Source organism: Dermacentor albipictus, chromosome 3 (assembly GCF_038994185.2).
Source record: "Dermacentor albipictus isolate Rhodes 1998 colony chromosome 3, USDA_Dalb.pri_finalv2, whole genome shotgun sequence".
NCBI classification, from domain to species: Eukaryota; Metazoa; Arthropoda; class Arachnida; order Ixodida; family Ixodidae; genus Dermacentor; species Dermacentor albipictus.
This window is the reverse complement of record NC_091823.1, coordinates 161,220,238-161,241,023: the sequence shown is the minus strand read 5'-3', so window position 1 is coordinate 161,241,023 and position 20,786 is coordinate 161,220,238. Positions and strand designations below refer to the sequence as shown.

Sequence of the window (20,786 nt, the reverse complement as noted above, 5' to 3'; positions counted from 1 at the left end):
TGCTATACGTATTCCTAACAAACGCTGATACCGCGCTTTTGTACGCTGATACCATTAGCGCACATATTAGCGATCATCTTGGAATTGTTATGTTTACTGCCAAAAATCGACACAGTAACCGCAGTAGCGTTCCATAATATTACATTCAGAAAGTAAGAAATCAATCGAAGGCTTACATTTTTTTTGCATTGACATTGGACAGCAAGCACGCAACAGCGTTTCCGAAGCAAAGTCATGTGACACCGCATATATTATACTCATAAACATTTTAAAGGAAATTTAGGAGATATTTTTAGTTAACCGAGTTAAAAAAGCTTAGTAACTTGGAAACTGTGGCCTGGCCACGGATCGTTAGGCATGAATAAATACAAGCTCATGCTGTATGCACGATTTATGGAAACTAGAGATCTCATACTTTTTAAAGAATTTATTTCATATCGGAACAAATAATTAAAAATGAAAATCAACCAGAAACCATAATTGCCAAACCATATTTTTCGGAGGCAAGTAGGCAGCATTCAGATGCGCTTTGGAAAACCCTAAATTCTTCATTGTATCCCACCACCTCCGATACTGTGCCTGATAACATTAAATCCGATGGTAAAGGTCGACACGGTAATGTGCTAGCCATCGACCTTCATAATTATTTAATTAAACAGTTTACCCAAGCTCAAAGCAACTCCACTTACGATGTTACCATACAGGGTAAGGCTAAATGGGAGGCCCTCTTTCTAGCGCTTACTAGTTCTACTGGAGTATACCTATGCAATTATGGTATCAGAAATAGTAAAATAAGGGAGGCAGATGATATAAAAACTGAACCAGTGAAATTCGTCTTTGAAATAACATGTCCTTTAGTCACACACAATTAGAACATATTTTAGGTTCTGGCATTTTTCCTGAGCATATGCAAGTTGCTCGAGTTAATTTATGTTCACGCGCGGCGACAAGAACGCGTTAACTCTTTCCGTACCGCGCCCATTGGGCATCGTTAGCCCGCTAACGATGGTTTGAAGCGCTGCTTTCAAGGCCTTCCGCGCCGCTCACGGACTCACTGCGCTACCGTATGTGCAAAAGGATAAGTATATTTTTGCCTTCTAAGCGCTTTTCCCCCGCCAGACGTTAATTTTTGAACGCACTCTGAAGTTACGCGATTGTCAAAGTAGAAAGCAAAGATAGCCGCCTCCGGGTGCGGCGCGCGCGCTTCGAGAGGTCGCAGATCTCGCGAGACCGCTGCTTCTGCGACTGGTTTTATCGATCGATCGAGCAGTAGTAGCAAGTCTGAGGCTGCTTGCCTTCTCGTCGCACTCTATGAGCGTCTACCACGCAAGCCAGTCCGGAACATCGGCGGCCGCAGCCAGCGCACTCAACTGCAGGGCTCGCACTTAAATTTTTGTAGTGGAATACCTGCTCAATGAAAAAGTCACATTTTTTGGGAGATAGTGCCTATCAGAGCGCGATGCGCTTAGAACATCTCATAATTCTTGTTGCATATTTTTCTTAGCAGATGCAAGCGCGTCTTTACAAACTTTGTTCAGTTTTATCCCACAATCTGAATTCTGGCAATTTATATTTTTTATGACATATATCTCGTTAACAAAATTTTTATGCGTGAAGAGCGCATTCATTACGATTTTCCTTTATATATTACATAAAATATTGAGTGCAGTAGTTCCTTCAGAAAAAAAAAACCTACATGAAACACCAGTTTATCCCGTGGTTGGGAAAGAGAAAATCATCGCCCAATTTTAATATTTCCCATGTTTTCCAAAAGCATAGACAACGTTTTCCACTTTGGACTTTTCTCTTACTTCAACAAGCATAACTTACTGCATGATTTTCAGCATGTCATCCGGAAACACCGAGCAATGGATACAGCACGGTTCACGCATAAAGAAATTATTTTACCAGCAGCCAATGACAAAGAAGCAATTGCCGGTATTTAGTTCATTTTTGAAAGGCTTTTGACCTTAGCAATCATCAGATATTGATTTATAAACTAGAAAAAGACGTTGTCCTGTGGGTTCCGCACAGGTTTCTGAAATCTTATTCTTCAAATAGAAAACAGTTCGTAAGCATTGAAACAATTCATATTTATTGAAAATTCGTGCTGGCGTTCAACAGGTCAGTATACTGGGACCGCTTCTGTTCCTGCTATGTGCAAATGATTTACCACGCAATGCTCGCGATTTCAGAATGATCTCTTGCGCAAATGATGCTACACTATCCTTACGGGTGCATCTTAAAAAGGGATATAATGGAAAGTACATGTGGCACCTAGTAACTTAAAAGAATGGGTAGATGTAAACTGTTTAAAAATAAAGGCCTCTAAAACTAAAATGGTTCTGTTTGCCCCAAAAGGTAAAAACTTTAAAGGCTATTTATAGCAGCTTAGGTAATGAAGTTATAGAAAATATCAATAGCCTGAATACTTTGGATTTGGTCTTTTCTAATAATTTGGTGTGGAATTAGCATGTAGCATACAATAAATCGAAAATGTCTTCTTCGGTTGCTATCTCGCGTACCAGTCATATGCTTCCGGCTATACTTCTATGTAACTATACTAATACTTCTAAGTAATACTTCTGTGTAACTGACTTGTGATCTTAATTTCACAGCATTGTAGCACCACCTGGTGAACGACTGCCGTCACAAATCTGTCAAAAGTGCACTTCAGTAAATAAAGGCTCTTCGTTTCACTGCAAATGTGCCGTACTTCTCCCACAGTGCCAGCCTTTTTATAAAGTACAATATTTTGCCTGTGTTTTCATCATACAACTAAACAGTGCTCATAATTTTCTAAGATTTCTTGAAGAATAACTACAACGTAACTATTTCACTGCCTGGATTACAGAAAAATGCGCAAGCAACACCAGCAAGGCACCAAGAATTTCTTTTTTTTTCCCACTACCGCGAACGAAATACAATAAGCCATCCACACACTAGAACTGATCATCGTTGATGAATATCTTAAACGAAGATAGCTCTGAGAATACTTGCCATGCCAGGAACTTCATTAAAATGTACTGTCAACAGTTTTCTTGTATGTAGAAACCTACCTCTAACTTACGTTTGTTATTATCTATTTTTCTATTTCTTCTTTCACAATTGCATGCGTTGGCATATTGTAAAAATAACCCGCTAAATTTTTACATAAAAATGTTTTGCGAAATTAACATCATCAATGCACATTTTTTTCTTATATGTGCGTATTCATTTGTATGACTTTTTTGTGCGTGTTTATGTGCTGCATACAATCACTGGACTTCTGTTCCTACTGTAATGCTATAGGGGGCAGAACATCCGTCAAGCTGTATTAACATATTTTTGTCTTGTGTCTTCTTGCCAAGGAAAATAAAATTTAATGGCAAATTGAATTGAAATTGCTCAAGGGGTAGTGGCTTAGTTGCACGCATCCTCTCACTTCCTCCATGATTATTTTCTTCAAAGGTTATAAGAAGTTAAAGTTAAGTATATTCCTTCTTCTTCTAGTGTATGTTTTCCTCGTTATCCGTTGTACCTAATTATGAAGTATAACCATCTAGTGTCCTTTGAGCCACTTCAGAATGGAGGAAACGATGAAACCGAAGTATGTGATCTTGATATAAAGTGGCCCAAAAATTGTATGACTGTGACACGTTTGTAATGCCTAACGACGCCGCACGAATCTTTTCGTGTGGCCACGTGCCATGATTCGATCGCACTGCACGCGTATACAACCTTTAGGAAGCCTTGACACATTTTATGACACTTTGAAGAGCTTACTGACATGGGCAACCACTTAAAGTAGCGATCCTTACAGGCGGAAGAAACTTATAGTTTAGTGCTCTTTATGATGTTTTCAGGCCATGCAAGATGAAGAGCGAGCGCAGAAAAGGTAAATATACAAGTTCAATTTACATAGAGACAATAACTAGACATATTGCGGAGCAGCTTGCTCCACGTGATTGTAAGTGTGATGCCATGACAGCAGAAAGTATTCGTCAATGATTGTGACACTGTGAACAAGATGACGCTAAAAACGGCTGTGTATCTTATGACGGCAAGCAGAGAACGAGCTTTTACAGAAACAAAGTTAAGGTATTTTACACATGGCACTAACTTAAACCCAGTAAGTCAGTATATTTTAACCTATCTGGTGCGAATAGAAGGGTTTCTGTTATTATGGAAAGGAGATGTCAATAGCTTTAACGATCAGCCATGGGCAACAGATATTCCAGATTAGCGCAAGCAAACAAACATTCATATCTCGCCACTGTGCACCAACCTGAAACGGTGGTCTTTATCTTCTCCGCAAGTTCTTCCTCATATTGTAGCGAACTTCGTTCCCTGAGAACGACGAAAGCAGCTGGCGCTTCTCCGTACTCATCGTGAGTCAGTCCTACGACGACCACTTCTGAGATGTCCCGCCGGTGTTCTTGGAGGACCAGTTCTTCTATTTCAGCAGGCACCACCTGATTGTCCAAGCATTTGATCATCTCCTTCAGCCGCTGGACTATGTACACCCTTCCATCGTTGTCGTAATATCCAGCGTCTCCTGGATTTGATTGTACACGATTGACATCATCTTCAGTATAATCCTATATTTATGTCCACCACTGCCCCCCCCCTCCCCTAGGACAAACACTTTTCCTGACGATCTTAAATTACAGCTAGCTGATTCCAAGTTGTGCCTGCAAATTAGCTAATTTAATCGCACCGTCTGATTCTCTGCTGTCCCGGTCTGCACTTCTTTTCCCATTGGCTGCCATTTTAGAAATCGTATAATAAAGGGGTTGCCTCCTCTACTCATTGCATGGCCTTCCCAGCTCCAATTTTGCCTTATAATGTGAACTACAATATATGCCTACTCCACTCGCTGTCAATCTGTACCACCGTCTACATGAGCGTTAAGAGTATTTTAATTAAAGGTAATGACTGCGCTAAAACAAACAATAAAGAAATTATTAAGTTGTTATCAAACGACAAGTTACATTTCCTCGTCGTCGAAAATATCTTCAGCACACGCGCGCATGGGGTAAGACATGAAAGGGAAAAAGAAAGGAAGGTGTGGTGGCGATGTGTTGTACTTCTTGGACCAGCTGCTCGTTAGTTTAGAGGCCGTTATATGCATACACAGAAAACGAGGGCACACGCACGAAAAGTCCGCTTTGCTAACGTTTCGACTGGTGAGCCAGCCTTCGTGAGAGTGAATGAGCCACGTGGTTCACTCTGGAGAGCGCTGGCCCACAAGCCGAAACGCCAGCAAAACGAGCGTTTTCTGCGGGTCTTTCGATCGACTTGTGTATCGTACAGGCCCTATATACCTCAATACAAAAATATATAGTCGGGAAGTAGGTGTTACTTAATTGTATTGTTATTTGAAGAAATGCACGTAGAAAGAAAAAAGAAAGAAAAATACTCAGAAGAAAAAAAAAGAAAAAAAATTCGGTAAAGGCCGGGAACCGGCCTTTACCGAAAATGGTTCATGGACGGTCCCCGGCTGAAGCATCGAAAATTAATTACGTTTCTCAACGTAGGTTTCCTTTCTCCCTCTCCTGTCTGTCTATATATATATATATATATATATATATATATATATATATATATATATATATATATATATATATATATATATATACCATTCTTTGGCCTTGCGATCGGCAAGTCCTGATGGTGGATGTGTCCGATCTCTAGAAGACTAATGCCATTCGGCCTATGCAATGCGCCCGCGACATTCGAAAGGATGATGGACAATATTCTGCAAGGCCTCAAATGGAAGACCTGTTTGTGTTATATAGACGACGTGGTAGTTTTCTCCCCTGATTTCACCCCTCAGCTCTCTTGTCTACCCGAAATTCGTACTTGCCTTGCCACCGCCGGCCTTCAACTTAAATTGAAAAAGTCCAAAGTCATCAAAAAATGCCGAGTATTATAGTTGAACTTGTAGTTCTTAAACAAACCTGGGCTTGCTGCAAGATTTCTTGCCCATATGCAGGAGTGTGCACAAAACTGTTAATGCATGCATAAGGATGATATTTCCAGCGTACCTGACCTGCACCAGCCATCCTCGTCGAAGAGCTCAGCTGTCTCTTTTGGCCTCCTGTAGTAACCTTTGGTCATAGATGGAATCCGAAAGCGCACTTCACCAGTCTGGTTGGGCCCCAACTTTTTTTGTGTCGATAAGTCGACAATCTGTTTCAAAAAAAAGCAATACGCATGCCATACATATTTATCTTGAGTTTATGATAATTAACATTGCGTCCTATTGTCAGCCCGTGTCCTAAAGTAAACACGCGCACATTGTTTATATTTTTCCAATGACCACTTTTCACCAGCCAACTGTTCTTGCCAATTTATCGTTCTGCGAAAGGTGCACCGTCCTGTTCCAGATCTTTGTCGAATATTGTGAATAATTGAATGGCGAAATAGCGCTCTTTATTCTGATTGCATGCGTGACATGAATAACATTTAACATTATGAAACACGCGCGAGGAACGGCGATTTCGCTGGAATATGTAAGGAGTAACGCATAATAATTCGTATAGAACTAAAGAAATTAAATTAAGTTATGGGGTTTTGCTTGCCAAAACCACTTTTTGATTATGAGGCACGTCGCAGTGCCTCGTAATCAGTGCCACTCCACATACCTGTACCACATACGCAGTACCTCATTCGGGAAATCAGGACCACCTAGGGTTCTTTTAACGTGCACCTATAGTGTTTTCACATTTCGCCTGCATCGAAAGCCGGCCGCCATGCTCGGAATTCGATCCCGCGACCTCGTGCTTAGCGGCCCAACACCATAGCCACTAAGCAACCATGGCAGGTATCCCGAATAAAGCTCACCTAAAATGTTTGCCCAAGTATCCTATCAACCAAAACATGCTTTTTTCGGTAAAAACTTGCCGCAAGGCCTATTAAATAGACGAAAGTAAATAAAAGCCTCCACTTCTGTTTTGTGCAAAAACTTGACGATGAGGTGCCGCGTGTGAGGCTTGCACTGTAGTTGTCCGCCTCTCTCGCGCGTCCCACTGGACACGCTGCATCGTCTGGAGGCACCGCCGTGAACTCCGTGCATGCAGAGTGACGCATACAAAGTGGCCCAAGATGGCGTCAGAGAAGTTCATTGACGAGTGTCGGGCACATGCCGAGAGCTACCCACCCAGTGACACATGGCCAGATGTACATGGCAAGTTTCACATCACTCGAACAACGCACAGCTTTAGAGTGCAATACTTTCGGGTTCGGGCTTCATACTGAAACGAAGCTTGATTCGAACCTTCCTTCAGCTTTTCCGCGGCTGCTTGGGTATTGCAGAATGCGTGCACCATGCTGAGAGTATTGGGGTCATCAAACTGTCTTGGTCGTGCCATTGTCATTCTGTCTACATGTGCGCACAATTGACCAGTAAGGAACACAGACACCAGATATATTGCAAATCTCAGGGGCCCACGGCAGCAGGTGATGTACCCAAGTGCTGACAGGATCTCTAGCACCAACAACATGCCGTCATCGCCGTTTCATAACCTTCATGCCATTGGAATAATTTCTTTGTTATAATGACATCCTCATCATTGCGCCCGTCTTTACTCAGTCGTTGTCACTGCGTTGTCGATGTGAAGCTGTTACCTTCGAGGCGTTGTCGTTCTACCGTCATCATCATCGGCCCGTCCCCTTTATTGCATTGTCGTCATGGCATTGTTATTATTCCTTCGTCTTCACAGAGTCGCCGTCTGTTGTGTTCGTTCCATGTTGGTGATTTTACTCCGACAGCAGTTAAGTGCTCGAAGCTGGTTTTGCCTTGACCGTCTGTCCCGTCCCGAGGTCCTGTTCGTCCGTACTTTCCGTCCATTTTGTTGCGCTCACGACAACCATTGTCGTCATGGGCGACATGCTACGTCGGCATTTTTTCTTCGTCAGGTCAGCTCGGCTTCCCATGCTTCGTCACTTTCAGGGGCGAAAAGAAAGTAAAACTTCTCCAGCGCTCCATCCAGTGAAGCAATGCCAGTAACCTGCCAGTGACGTAATGCCACTTAGGAGTATATCGCGCTAACCACTGAGCTATCGCACGACAGTGTTGGGAAATTTTTGCTAGGTTTTGAGCTTCATACAGTCTGAGATCTGTGGCGTATGTGCCAGTATTTCGAAGGTCAGTATAAACAATGCTACACTGGACGGCCATAACATTAGGTGCACTGCATAGAAATTGTACTTGACAAGATGACGGGCCGTCTGCATTTTCGTAGTCATGCTCGGGAAAATAGCATCGGCGGCACAAAGCAGGTGCACATAACAATGAATATGATAAGCTTCAAACATGGCACGCACCAACATAAACGATAAGCTGCGAATAAAATTGTTGAAGGAAAGCGATAAGCTAACCTGAAAAGCACCGGTAACGTCAATGACAACAGCAACGTCACAGTGTCATAGCAACGTTGTTTGCACATAAAGTAGCTGACATTATTTAAAAGCGTCAAGTGCCCTATATGGTAGTACGGCAAATGAAAAGCGGAAAGGAAACCTGTAAAATTACATAGGTGGCTTTGCGTCATCTCGCTCATAACATCATTTGCAGTATATCACGTAGCTGCATAGTCTATCTCAAGGAATCAGGTCGGACCTTCAAACCATTCATCGAGCCTTAAAACTCCTTTAAAGGATTTGGAGGACGCTTAAGCTTCGCCTTGAAGAGTGGAACGCGATAACATTTAGATGACTGCTTCCCACGCTTCCCTGCTACTACAGCTTATGTAACCATAATATATTTACCGGCAAATGCTGCCGGTGAACGCTATGCACGGAGGAGAACTTTCTGTCAGAAATGCCTCTTGCGTGGACCGATGCCGGAGGTAGTAAACAGTAAGATGTGAAAACGCCGCGAATCAATAAAATTACTAGCACGAGTCTGCGGCCTAACAACTGCGAATAAACGGTGGGATAAAACTATATTTTTCAACAAATTATATAGAGTCTACCATAGCTGGGGGCCCCTGAGAGTGACGGAGTCTGTCCATGTACGTAGTACAAATTCCACAGAGTGCATTGCTATATCATACAGAAATGTATTCACGTACATCATGAAAAAGAAAGGGTAACAACTTATCTAATCAGCATTATCTTTTCTGTACTATGAGGAAATTACAAACATTTATCACTAACATTTTTGTGTGCTCTATTAAATTATATAGGTGATTATACGACCGCACCCTTCTGCCTTAAATGACCACCCTGTAACCAGTGGTTCTTCTCCAGTTCTCACTAGTAGAGGAACGAAATTATTTAAACAATGCGCAGGGAACTAAAACAAAACTAAAAAAAGAAAACAAATCAGATGCTGGTCTCAAATGTTGAAGAATGCAATTGTCACCGTAAATGAACTCAAAGCCCGGCTGCTGTCCGTCAACACAGCACGCTAATCCGCTAATGTTCGACATGCAGGTGTCACTTCACATGATCGTTCCCTGCCCTGGCTAAGGTTTCTCCAGATGTCTTCCAACCGCATCCTGAATGGCACGTCGACTACGACAGAACTGGCTTTTACCACCCGATGGATGCCAGCATTTCTGCCGGACCATTGACACCACTCTTGTGTCTGGCAGCGTCACTCTACCCGACAGCATCACTCGACCTACGACCGGAATACCTATTGCCACCGACATCAATTCACTCATCTACTATAAAAGAGCAGGCGTGGACGGAGGCGTTTTGTGGGCCCCGCTACTGTGCGTCAACACGCCACGCTAATCCGCTAATGTCCGCCATGCAGGTGTCATTTCACATGATCTTCCACCTTCTGTTCCCTGCCCTGGCTACCGTTTCTCCACGTGTCCCCCAACCGCATACTGCATGCCACGTCCACTACTATTGAACAAGCTTTCGCCACCCGATGGATGTCATCATCGCTTCCGGACTGTTGACATCGTTCTTGTGTTTGGCATCGTCACTGTACCCGCCAGCAACACTCGACTTGTGACCGGAAAACCCATCACCACCGAGATTAATTCACTCATCAGCTATAAAAGAGCAAATGCCGACGGAGGTGTTTTGTGGGCCTGACCACTGTGCGTCAACACATCATGCTAATCTGCTAATGTTCATCATGGGGGTGAGTAAATCATAGTCTTTTACAAAGCGTTCAAGTAATTACTTTCTGCTGCAGCTGGTGAGCCCACAGTGCCGCCTTTCCGTTGTTGTTCATTGTTGTGATGTGATTCGCTCTTAATTGCTGCTAGCGGGTGAATAACCGTGGACCTGATAGTCGAGCCATATTAGAACTCAAAGCCTATCCGCAGGTCAATCGCAACTGATCCTCGAGATTTAAGGTCTCAAGACTCAGTTACTAACAACTAACGAAGCAATATCCGATCTGAACGTGCGTGTGACTAAGCTGGAGACCATTGCTGGAGACAACATTGCGAAGGCCAGGCACAGAACTCGCACCCTCACGTACGCCCTGAACAACGGTCTGTCTTCACCTGTGTTGGCTGGCCTACTCGGAAACGTCGCCCCTACCGAAAGAACGGCAAGACGCCTCTGCAAGATACTTCGAGCGGAAACGTGGCGACAGATTCGTCTCTTCCGAGACCACATTGCGGCCATATGCGAGGAAACAATGGAATCAGCGGCTTCAACAGCAATGATCAGGTATTTCTCCAACTTGGCACAGTTGCATGCCGAAAGCTTGTGGAAAGGCTCATTCAAGAGCCTCCCTAGAAGAGAGAAGCGTAAGCCTGAAGGAAGTGGTGCTATCAACCTATCCGGTTGAAAGATCCCCGATTATGTGCAACAGACCCTAAATAAGGGACCCAAATACGCAATTGAACCTGCAGTAACGGCAGTACAGTTCCTGGCAATGGTACGCTCAGTCGCGGAAAGAACCCCTGAGCCAGAAAAAGTGACTTGCATCCACGAAGTTTTGACGGGAGTGTCGAAAAAGAGCCTAGTAGAAAAACCCAAGCCTGCAGGAACAAGCAGAGTAACTAGGTACCGCAAAAAAGAAAATGTAAAACTGCTCCTCTCGGACAAAACAGGGGTGTTTGTCGTGATGAACGCTCCTGAATACGAAAAATCTGCCCAGGAAGCGATCCGTAAGAATTTCGCCAAATGCGACATTACGTACAAAGCAATTGCAAAACTGAAAAATGAAGCAGGCAAAACATGTGAAAGCATGGACTTGACAAGATTGGCAAGGCGCGTGAAAGAAAGCAAAGAACTCACTCTAAAGCCATTTTTCACGGTGAAAACCAACAAAGAGGGGATTCCTTTTAGAGCGATTGTTGAAGACTACGGAACCTGGGAACGATGCATCGTGGAGTACCTTCAGGCATGTTTGAACTTCTGACCTTTCGACGACCCGTTCTTGATCCGCAACTTTGACGAAGTTATTGCAACACTAAAGAGTAGCCCGCCGACGTGTTGTTTTTCAATAGACGTGAAGGACTTGTTCTACAGTGTCCCGAGGCCAGCGGTGGTACAAGCAGTAGAAGAAGCCATCGACACGTTGGGCTACACCAAATTTCAGGACGTGCGCAAGTACAGTATTTGTAGTTTTGTGAACTTGTTAAAACTGTATCTACATGGTGCGTTTATCGAATATGGTGACAGTGTGTATGAGCAGAAGGATGGCATCGCTATTGGTTCTTGTGTAGCTCCCGTGCTTTCTGACTTTTTTTTTGAGTGTGGGAGACAGGAAACTTGCCACCTTGTTTGAAGAAACTAACATAACTACCTGCTTCAGATATGTTGACGATTATTTGGTATGCATGAAAGAAGACCAAACCGACTGATTTAGTGTAGAAACTGTCATCAGCATGTCGCATGAAGGTTTAGAGTTCACGTACGAGACTCCTACTGAAGGTCGTTTGCAGTACCTTGACATAAATATTAGATAAATATTAGGCTCAGAGGCTCCCACATCTGCTGGTGCTACAAAACTAGAGGAGAAAAAGAAATCCTGAGGTATGACTCATGCCATTCTAAAATCATAAAAAGAGGCATCGCCAAGGCTTGCATCAGTCAAGCAATTGAAAAATCATGCCGCCATGCTGTGAGGGAGAACATCGATTAGCAAATAAGCCGCTTAAGAAACAGAGGGTACCCGAATAGCATGGTGGTGCAAATCTGTGAAAGCTTGTTGCCCGAAATCAGAACCAACAGGAAAAGGCAGAAAACACAGGAAAAAGAAAGTGCAAAAACGCGTGGTGTTGCCTTACATTCATGGCTTGTCACATAGGAAAAAACGACAGCCCAACGCCACGACGTTCAAGTTCTGTTCTCCGCCCCACAAAAACTAAAAGGCATGTGCAAGAGGGTGAACGCAGGATCCAAAGAGGCAAACCCTAGTGTTACGATCTGTCAGAATAAGCACGTGAAAAAGTACGTGGAATGTGCTACTTCAGTTGTTTACCAAATCCCACTAGATTGCGGGAAAGTATATATCGGGCCAACTGGACGTTGTCTAAGTGATAGGTTACGGGAGCACAAATACACGTGCCAGCTTCTTACAGCACCTAGCAACTTGGCTTCATATTGCAAACAATGCAAATGCTCTCCGTTACTAGAAAGCACCACAGTCATTGGCACATCAAAAACAAAAACGGAGCGAGAAATATGGGAGGCGCTTGCGATAGTTAATGAAAAAGAAATGTGCGTAAGCACTCCGTCCATCGCGCTTATCAAAGCTGCGGTCGAGTTTGCCAAGGCGAACGGGTGCAAGTGAACGATGTATGCCTGACCCGAACTATGCTCACATATCGTGAACTTGTCATATATTTTATACCCCCCCCCCCACGCCATATCTCCTTGTATATAAGCGTGTTATTTCACAGTATTAAACAGTTGGTAGTTTGCGCTATGTCCGTCCACGTCCTGTCCTTCCTTAATATCGTCTGTGTAAAACTGAGCGCAATATAACCATGACGGTTAAAATTATTTCTGCGTAATTGAATATCCATATAATAAAAGGCCTACACTTTGCCTACAAATTGTTTACTAAGACAATCGCAAATAGACTCAGGAACACCTTAGACTTCTGTCAACCAAATGACCAGGCAGGAGTTCGTAAAGGCTACTCAACTATAGGCCATATTCACACTATCATTCAGGTGATAGAGAAATGTGCGGAATATAACCAACCCTTATATATTGCTTTCATTGATTACGAGGAATCAGCCGATACCTCAGCAGTCATGCAGGCATTACGGAATCAGGGTGTAGACGAGCCGTATGTAAAAATGCTGAAAGATAATTATAACGGCTCCACAGCCACCGTAGTCCTCCACAAAGAAAGCAACAAAATCCCAATAAAGAAGGGCGTCAGTCAGGGAGATACGATCTCCAATGCTATTCGCAGCGGGCTTACAGGAGGTATTCAGAGACCTGGATTGGGAAGAATTGGGGATAAGAGTTAATGTAGAATAGCTTAGTAACTTGTGATTTGCTGATGATATTGCCTTGCTTAGTAATTCAGGGACATATTGCAATGGATGCTCACTGACCTGGACAGACAAAGTGGAAGGGTGGGCCTAAAAATTAATCCGCAGAAAACTAAAGTAATGTTTAACAGCCTCGGAAGAGAACAGCAGTTCACGATAGATAGCGAGGCACTTGAAGTGGTAAGGAAATACATCTACTTAGGGCAGGTAGTGCCCGCGGATGCGGATTATGAGAGTGAAATAATCAGAAGAATAAGAATGGTCTGGGGTGCTTTTGGCAGGCATTCTCAAATCATGAACAGCAAGTTGCCATTATCCCTCAAGAGAAAAGTGTATAACAGCTGTGTCTTACCAGTACTCACATACAGGGCAGAAATCTGGAAGGTTACGAAAAGGGCTCTACTTAAATTGAGGACAATGCAACGAGCTTTGGAAAGAAAAATGATGGGTGTAACGTTAAGGGATAAGAAAAAAGCAGATTGGGTGAGGGAACAAACGCGAGTTAATGACATCTTAGTTGAAATCAAGAAAAAGAAATGGGCATGGGCAGGGTATGTATTGAGGACGGAAGATAACCGATGGTCATTAAGTGTTACGGACTGGATTCCAAGCGAAGGGAGGCGTAGCAGGGGCGGCATAAAGTTAGGTGGGCGGATGAGATTAAGAAGTTTGCAGGGACAACATGGCCACAATTAGCACATGACCGGGGTAGTTGGAGAAGTATGGGAGAGGCCTTTGCCCAGTAGTGGGCGTAGCTAGGCTGATGATGATGATAATAATAAAATGACACCTAATAAACAACTAACAATGATTGCGCAACCACTCACTACAATCACAATCACAGTAATGCAATTTTACGCCTAAGATCAATTCTCTTGTGCGACATCAAATGAGCCCTTGTGATTTCCTTTCCTACCGCTGAGTGATCTCACGCAAGCTGGCTAATATTTTGCGGTATCACAAGCATTGCGGAATGATCAACGCATCGCTATAAGGAATCGCTAAAGCGCTGCGTTCAAGTATCGCAGCGACCACTTGGTTTGTTTAACACGAAGGCAGACGCTCTTTGTGAAGTGCTTGAATCACAGCGCAACCATACAATTTTACTGGCTGCGACGAACGCAGGGCGCAACGATCAAGGATCGCGCGCTCGTCACGGGCTGTCACTGATATTACTGCAGCGCAAAGAGTAGAGCGCAAAGCCAGATTAGCCTCGACATTGTCAAAAAATGCATACCGCCATTTATGATTGCGCTACAACCCCGAAACAAACAGAACTTAAAAGACATGTGTACCGCACGCGCACAGGTAAACAAGTAGTGGCTACCAGGCGAGGGGACGCACCCTCTACACTGTCGTGGTTCAGCCAATGTCCGCCAGGCAGTGATTCCACCCTATCTCGTGGCCAATAGCACCTTTGTCGTCCCATCAATATCAGTTCTTCCTCATCATTGAATCGCCACTGCGTCGGCGTCATACAGTCGTTATCATGTCTCCATGCTAAGGGGCGACTTGGCAAGCGTATGTCATAGCAAACTGGGACTAAATCGGAGTATGTGGCTTACCGCTGTAGCGATGAAAGCCTCTGAATTCACTCAAGGAATTCTTGAGGTCACTCAAGGAATACGATCTTTCGCTACATAGCTCGAACGGTATTAACATTGCCGTCACAGTCATCGCGAAATGAGTTCTGCAGTATTCTTTTCGTAATTGTAGAGCCGAATACCTTAACAAGTGGCTGGATCCTACCCGTTGAACTTGCGCCACGGGCGAGCCATCCGCAGCACACCATCTGCTGTGGAAATTTCCTGGCGTATCCTGACTGCGGAAAACCTGCCTTGCTGGGATACAGAGCCCATTCGTTGCACTAAACGACTGGATCCTTCCAAAAGAAACTCTTAACACCGCAAAGCTAAGCTATATGCGACAGCTTGCTGCTCTATCTATTAAGGAGCGAAACAATTAGCCTTGTCTAGGCACCTTGGCGGAAAAACTGCGTTTTCCTTTTAATATATGCACATATTTTTTAATTAGCAAATTTCCTTCTTCATATTGCTGCGTGTAGAAAGATACAGACGGAAGAGGCTATTTACAGGCTGTTTACACTGGGCTGGAGCCAGAGCGCCAGGCCGACATTTTCTCGCGCCAAGGGCGCAGACCCACTTCGTCGTCGTTCTCGCGGCGGCTCGTCTCTCGGGTATCTACCGATAATATCGTTATACTAGCCCCCGGCGGCAAAAGCGCCGTCACGGTGCTTTTAAATATCCAAGGCACGTGGAGAGTTGTAGCGCTTCAGTCGGGTGACGTGGACAATGTCATTGGTTGTCACACCGGAGGACGTAGTGGGCGTGGCTAGAACAATTTCATAGGTGACATCGGTCACTTGGTGGAGCACGCGATATGGGCCGGTATAACAGGAAAGCAGTTTCTCACAAAGGCCAACTTTACCCGATGGTGACCAAAGCAACACGAGGGTGCCGGGCGCAATATGGACATCACGGTGACGGAGGTCGTAGCGTCGTTTCTGTTTGTCTTGAGAGACTTGCAGATGAACGCGCGCAAGTTGACGAGCATGGTCAGCACGGGCGATTGCATCACGGGCATAAGCGCTAGTTGAAGCTGTGGTGGACGGAAGCACGGTGTCTATTAGTAGCTTCGGTTCGCGGCAGTACAAGAGGCGAAACGGGGAAGAGCCGGCAGTTTCGAGACGGGAAGAATTGTATGCAAAGGTCATGTAGGGTAGAGCCAGGTCCCAGTCGCGGTGGTCGTCTGAAACCTATTTGGATAGCATGTCTGTAAGGGTGCGGTTCAAACGCTCAGTGAAGCCGTTCGTTTGAGGGTAGTAGGAGATAGTAAACTTATGCTGAAAGGAGCAGGCCCGCATGATGTCGTCAATGACTTTCGCCAAACACGTACGGGCACGGTCTGTTAGCAATTGACGCGGAGCACCATGCATCAAAATGATATCATGTAGAAGGAAGTCCGCAACGTCAGTTGCGCAACTGGTCGGAAGAGCGCGGGTTACGGCGTAGCGGGTCGCGTAGTCAGCCGCGACTGCAACCCACTTGTTTCCTGATGTAGATTCCGGAAATGGGCCGAGAAGGTCTAAGCCAACACGATGGAAGGGCTCGGCAGGGATGTCGAGCTGTTGCAGGTAACCAGCGGAGGGCTGGGAAGGCTTCTTGCGTCGTTGGCAAAGTTCACAAGCGGCGGCGTAACGTCGTGCGGAACGGGCAAGGCCCGGCCAGAAAAAAACGGCGACGTACACGGTCATAGGTTCGAGATACGCCGAGGTGTCCTGCCGTTGGTGCATCGTGGAGCTCAGAGCCGTCCGGATGAAGATTACGACGGTACAGAGTACCGTCGCGGAGGACGAAGAGGCGTAGAGTGTCGTCGGCCGGAGAGTGTTCAAAACGGTCGATGAGTGCTCTGATGTATGCGTCACGACGTTGCTCGTCGGCGAAATGAAGCAGCTGCGACACAGTGAATACACAAGCAGCATTGGTAATTTTGGAGGAGTCAGGGTCGTCAACAGGGTAACGCTACAGGCTGTCAGCGTCTTGGTGCAGGCGACCAGAATTGTAGACCACAGAATACGAAAATTCTTGTAGTCTCAAAGCCCATCGACCAAGCCGGCCTGTAGGATCTTTTACGGATGAGAGCCAGCAGAGAGCATGATGGTCAGTGACTACGGAAAAAGGGCGACCGTAGAGGTAAGGACGGAACTTCGCAACCGCCCAGACTACAGCAAGGCATTCTCGTTCCGTAATGGAATAGTTGCGCTCCGATGGAGTGAGGAGGCGGCTTGCATAATCAATAACGCGATCCTGGCCACGCTGACGCTTGGCTAAGACGGCACCAACGCCATCACCACTGGCATCTGTACGCAATTCTGTAGGGGCATCAGGGTCGAAGTGGGCAAGAAAGGGTGGTGAGGAGAGAAGAGTGACGAGACGAGAGAAGGCGGCGGCTTCTGCAGTACCCCACGAGAATTGTACGCCTTTTTTCAAAAGATTAGTGAGGGGTCTAGCAACTGCCGCAGAATCTTGAACCAAACGACGAAAGTACGAGCATAGCCCTACAAAACTTCGAACGTCTGCGGCTGTCTTCGGAACGGGAAAGTCTCGGACAGCGCGAGTTTTGTCGGGATCATGTTGTACTCCGGAAGCATCAACGAGGTGCCCCAGAACAGTAATTTGGCGGTGGCCGAAACGACGTACATTTGGGCGAGTTAAGTTGCAACTTCGCCTTTCGAAATACATCAAGTATAGCTGTTACACGCTCAAGGTGAGTGTCGAACGTGGGCGAGAAGACGATGACGTCGTCGAGGTAGCAGAGACATGTGGACCATTTGAAACCACGGCGCAATGAGCAAACATAATCCAAAAGGCATTACTTTAAATTGGTATAGGCCATCAGGTGTGATGAACGCGGTTTTTTGTCCGTCCATATCGTCAATAGCAATCTGCCAGTATCCAGAACGAAGATCGATAGAAGAGAAATAGCTGGAACCGTGGAGGCAGTCAAGGGCGTCGTCCATACGTGGGAGTGGGTAGACGTTCTTATTAGTAATGTTGTTCAGATGGCGGTAGTTTACGCTGAAGCGCCACGTGCCATCCTTCTTCTTAACCAACACTACAGGTGACGCCCAGGGACTCGAAGAAGGCTCAATGATGTTTTTGTCTAGCATTTTGTTGACTTCGCTTTGAATTACTCGGCGTTCCGACGCAGAAACTCGATACGGTCGTCGGTGAATAGGAGTAGCATTGCCAGTAAGAATCCGATGCTTGACCGCGAGCGTCTGGCTTAAAGGGCGACCGTCGAAGTCGAAAATATCTCTGTAGGACGATAATACTTGGTAAAGGTCTTCAGCCTGCGCAGAAGACAGGTACGTCACAACCATTTTCTGTATCTTGGCATCGGCGGCCGAGGCTGGCACCATGGGATTGCTAAGCTCGCAAGAAGCATCGGTTGATAACGCTGCCACGTGATGATCGCGAGACAATCGACGTTGGCAAGGCAAATACCTTGCGGTAGAATTTGCTTTAAAAATCCAAAGTTAAAGATAGGTATGCGAGTGCGGTTCGCAGTAATAGTAAGTATACTGTGAGGCACGGTAACGTCATACTGTAGTTGAATGTCGGGCAGAGGAGTGACGAGGTACTCGCCATCAGGGACTGGTGGGGAAGACAAGAGTTCAATATAGGCTATTGATTTTGGCGGCAGGCGAATAAAGCCGGTGGGGCGTAGGCGGCACTGTGGTGCATCACAAGGTTCTGCCAGAATCGGCAACTCAAGGCGAAGGCTACTGGTAGAGCAGTCAATAAGGGCAGAATGCGTGGAGAGAAAATCGAGGCCGAGATTGAGGTCTTGGGGGCAATGAGCAATCACGGTGAAGAGGACAGGGGAGTGGCGGCCGGCAATGTTGACTCGTGCCGTACACATGCTGATAATAGTCACAGTACCACCATCCGCAACGCGGACGACGCGTGTCGACGCTGGGATGAGGAGCTTTTTGAGTCGTCGTCGGAAGGCAGCACTCTTAATAGAAAGATGTACGCCTGTATCGATGAGTGCAGTGACAGGATAGCCGTCAACGTCAACGTCAAGAAGGTTTTGGTTCGTCTGTAACGTGAGCAGAGGATTTGAGGGCAGGGTCGACAACGCAGTTTCACCTCCAGAAGCTGCAGTGCCTAGTTTTCCGGCTGGGCCCGGGAGGCGATAGGCGGCGAAGAGAAGTGGTGGGGTTGGGGCGAACGAGACTGATGGCGTCGAGGTGAGGGCGAGCGGCTGTAGCGAAGGTTCGGAGCAGAGGCATCAGCAACAGTGGGTTCATGGCGGGTGGAATAGGGAACAGAAGGTCCAAAATTGCGGGAATAAGTGGCGGCGTATGTCCGAGGAGGTGGTGGCCATCGGTTGCGGCAGTGACGAGCGACGTGGCCGATGCGACAGCAGTGGAAGCAGATCGGCCTGTCATCAGGGGTACGCCTTTCGGACGGGTTGGGGCGAGATATGGCAGAAAAGGACTGTCGGGGACGAGAAGGGCCGGTAGAGAACTGGGGAACGTTGGGTTGAGACGATGTACATACGGAGTTCAGACCCATGTTCTGAAATTCCTGTTTGACTACAGCCTGAATCATCGCAATCGTGGTTGCTGGCGGACAGGCGGCCTCGAGCTCGCGGCAAACAATACGGGTGACGTCGTCACAGGTGGTAGCCTGACGTGGTCGACCCTCACATGTCGACGTAGCAGCAGTGTTGGGTAGCCGCATGATGTGGTGTGTGATACGGTGGCTCTTAGCCTGTTCAAGGCGACGGCATTCTTTAATGATGGCGTCGATTGTCGAGACGTTGCCGAAAACAAGCAAATTGAAAGCGCCGTCGGCGATGCCTTTCAGGACATGTGACACTTTATCAGCTTCAGACATAGCGTCGTCAGCTTTTTGGCATAGAGCCAAGACGTCGAGGATGTATGAAACGTAGGGCTCTGTAGATGTCTGAGCACGAGACGCAAGAGCCTTTCTCGCAGCAACCTTGGGGCCAATAGGGTCGCCGAACAGTTCCCTGAGATTTTCTTTGAAATTGTCCCAACTGATCATCTCTTCGTCATGCGTCTGGTGCCACAAGCGTGGGGTGCCACCGAGATAAAAGATGACATTTGTGAGCATGGTCGTTGGGTCCCACCTGTTATTAGCGCTGGCGTGTTCATATAGCTTGATCCATTAGTCAATGTCCTGTTCCTCCAGGCCAGAGAACACACCAGGGTCGCGATGTTGGGCAACCGTGACGACGGGAGCAGTCGGACCAGCCGAAGCCGTTGCAGAGGTGGTCTCGTCACCGGGAGGCATGGTGACAAGCTCGGTGTACCGACCACTCCAGAGTTCCGTGGCGAGGACAGGGATCGCTCACCTCCACCAGAATGTTACGTGTAGTAAGATACAGGCGGAAGAGGCTATTTACAAGCTATTTACACTGGGCTTTAGCCAGAGCACCAGGCCGACATTTTCTCGCGCCAAGGGCACAGACCCACTTCATCGTCGTTGTCGCGGCGGCTGGTCTCTCGGGTATCTACCGATAATATCGTAATAATATATTTCTCATAATCGCTACAGGGCTGCAATCCCCCCCCCCCCCCCCCCCCCCCCCGTGGAACGAAAGCGAGAGGAGCCGCCCAGTGAAGGTGCTTAAATGTGACCGCCCAGAGTGATGAAGGAATCGAGGCCACGATGAGTGGAGGGATTGCGGGAGCAAGAGCGGCGACATAGACAGGTTTGAATCGGTCAGCAGCGACGACGTCTTCACGTCCATTATTGCCCAGCCTAAAAGCATTAGGAGTATGATGGAGCACGTGGAACGGTCCACCGTAGG

At 46.3% G+C, this 20,786-nt stretch overlaps 1 protein-coding gene across 3 annotated transcripts in view; it reads right to left on the bottom strand.

Moving 5' to 3' along the window:
• LOC135905217 (uncharacterized) overlaps positions 1-20,786 on the bottom strand; it is a 234,920-nt gene that overhangs the window by 21,490 nt on the left and 192,644 nt on the right. For all 3 annotated transcript variants that reach the window (XM_070536242.1, XM_065436232.1, XM_070536241.1), the window contains 2 exons: positions 6,030-6,174; positions 4,268-4,537 (listed from right to left, as the gene is read on the bottom strand). In XM_070536242.1, coding sequence (XP_070392343.1) covers positions 4,268-4,537; positions 6,030-6,174 — 415 coding nt within the window. The remainder of the gene's footprint in view (positions 1-4,267; positions 4,538-6,029; positions 6,175-20,786) is intronic.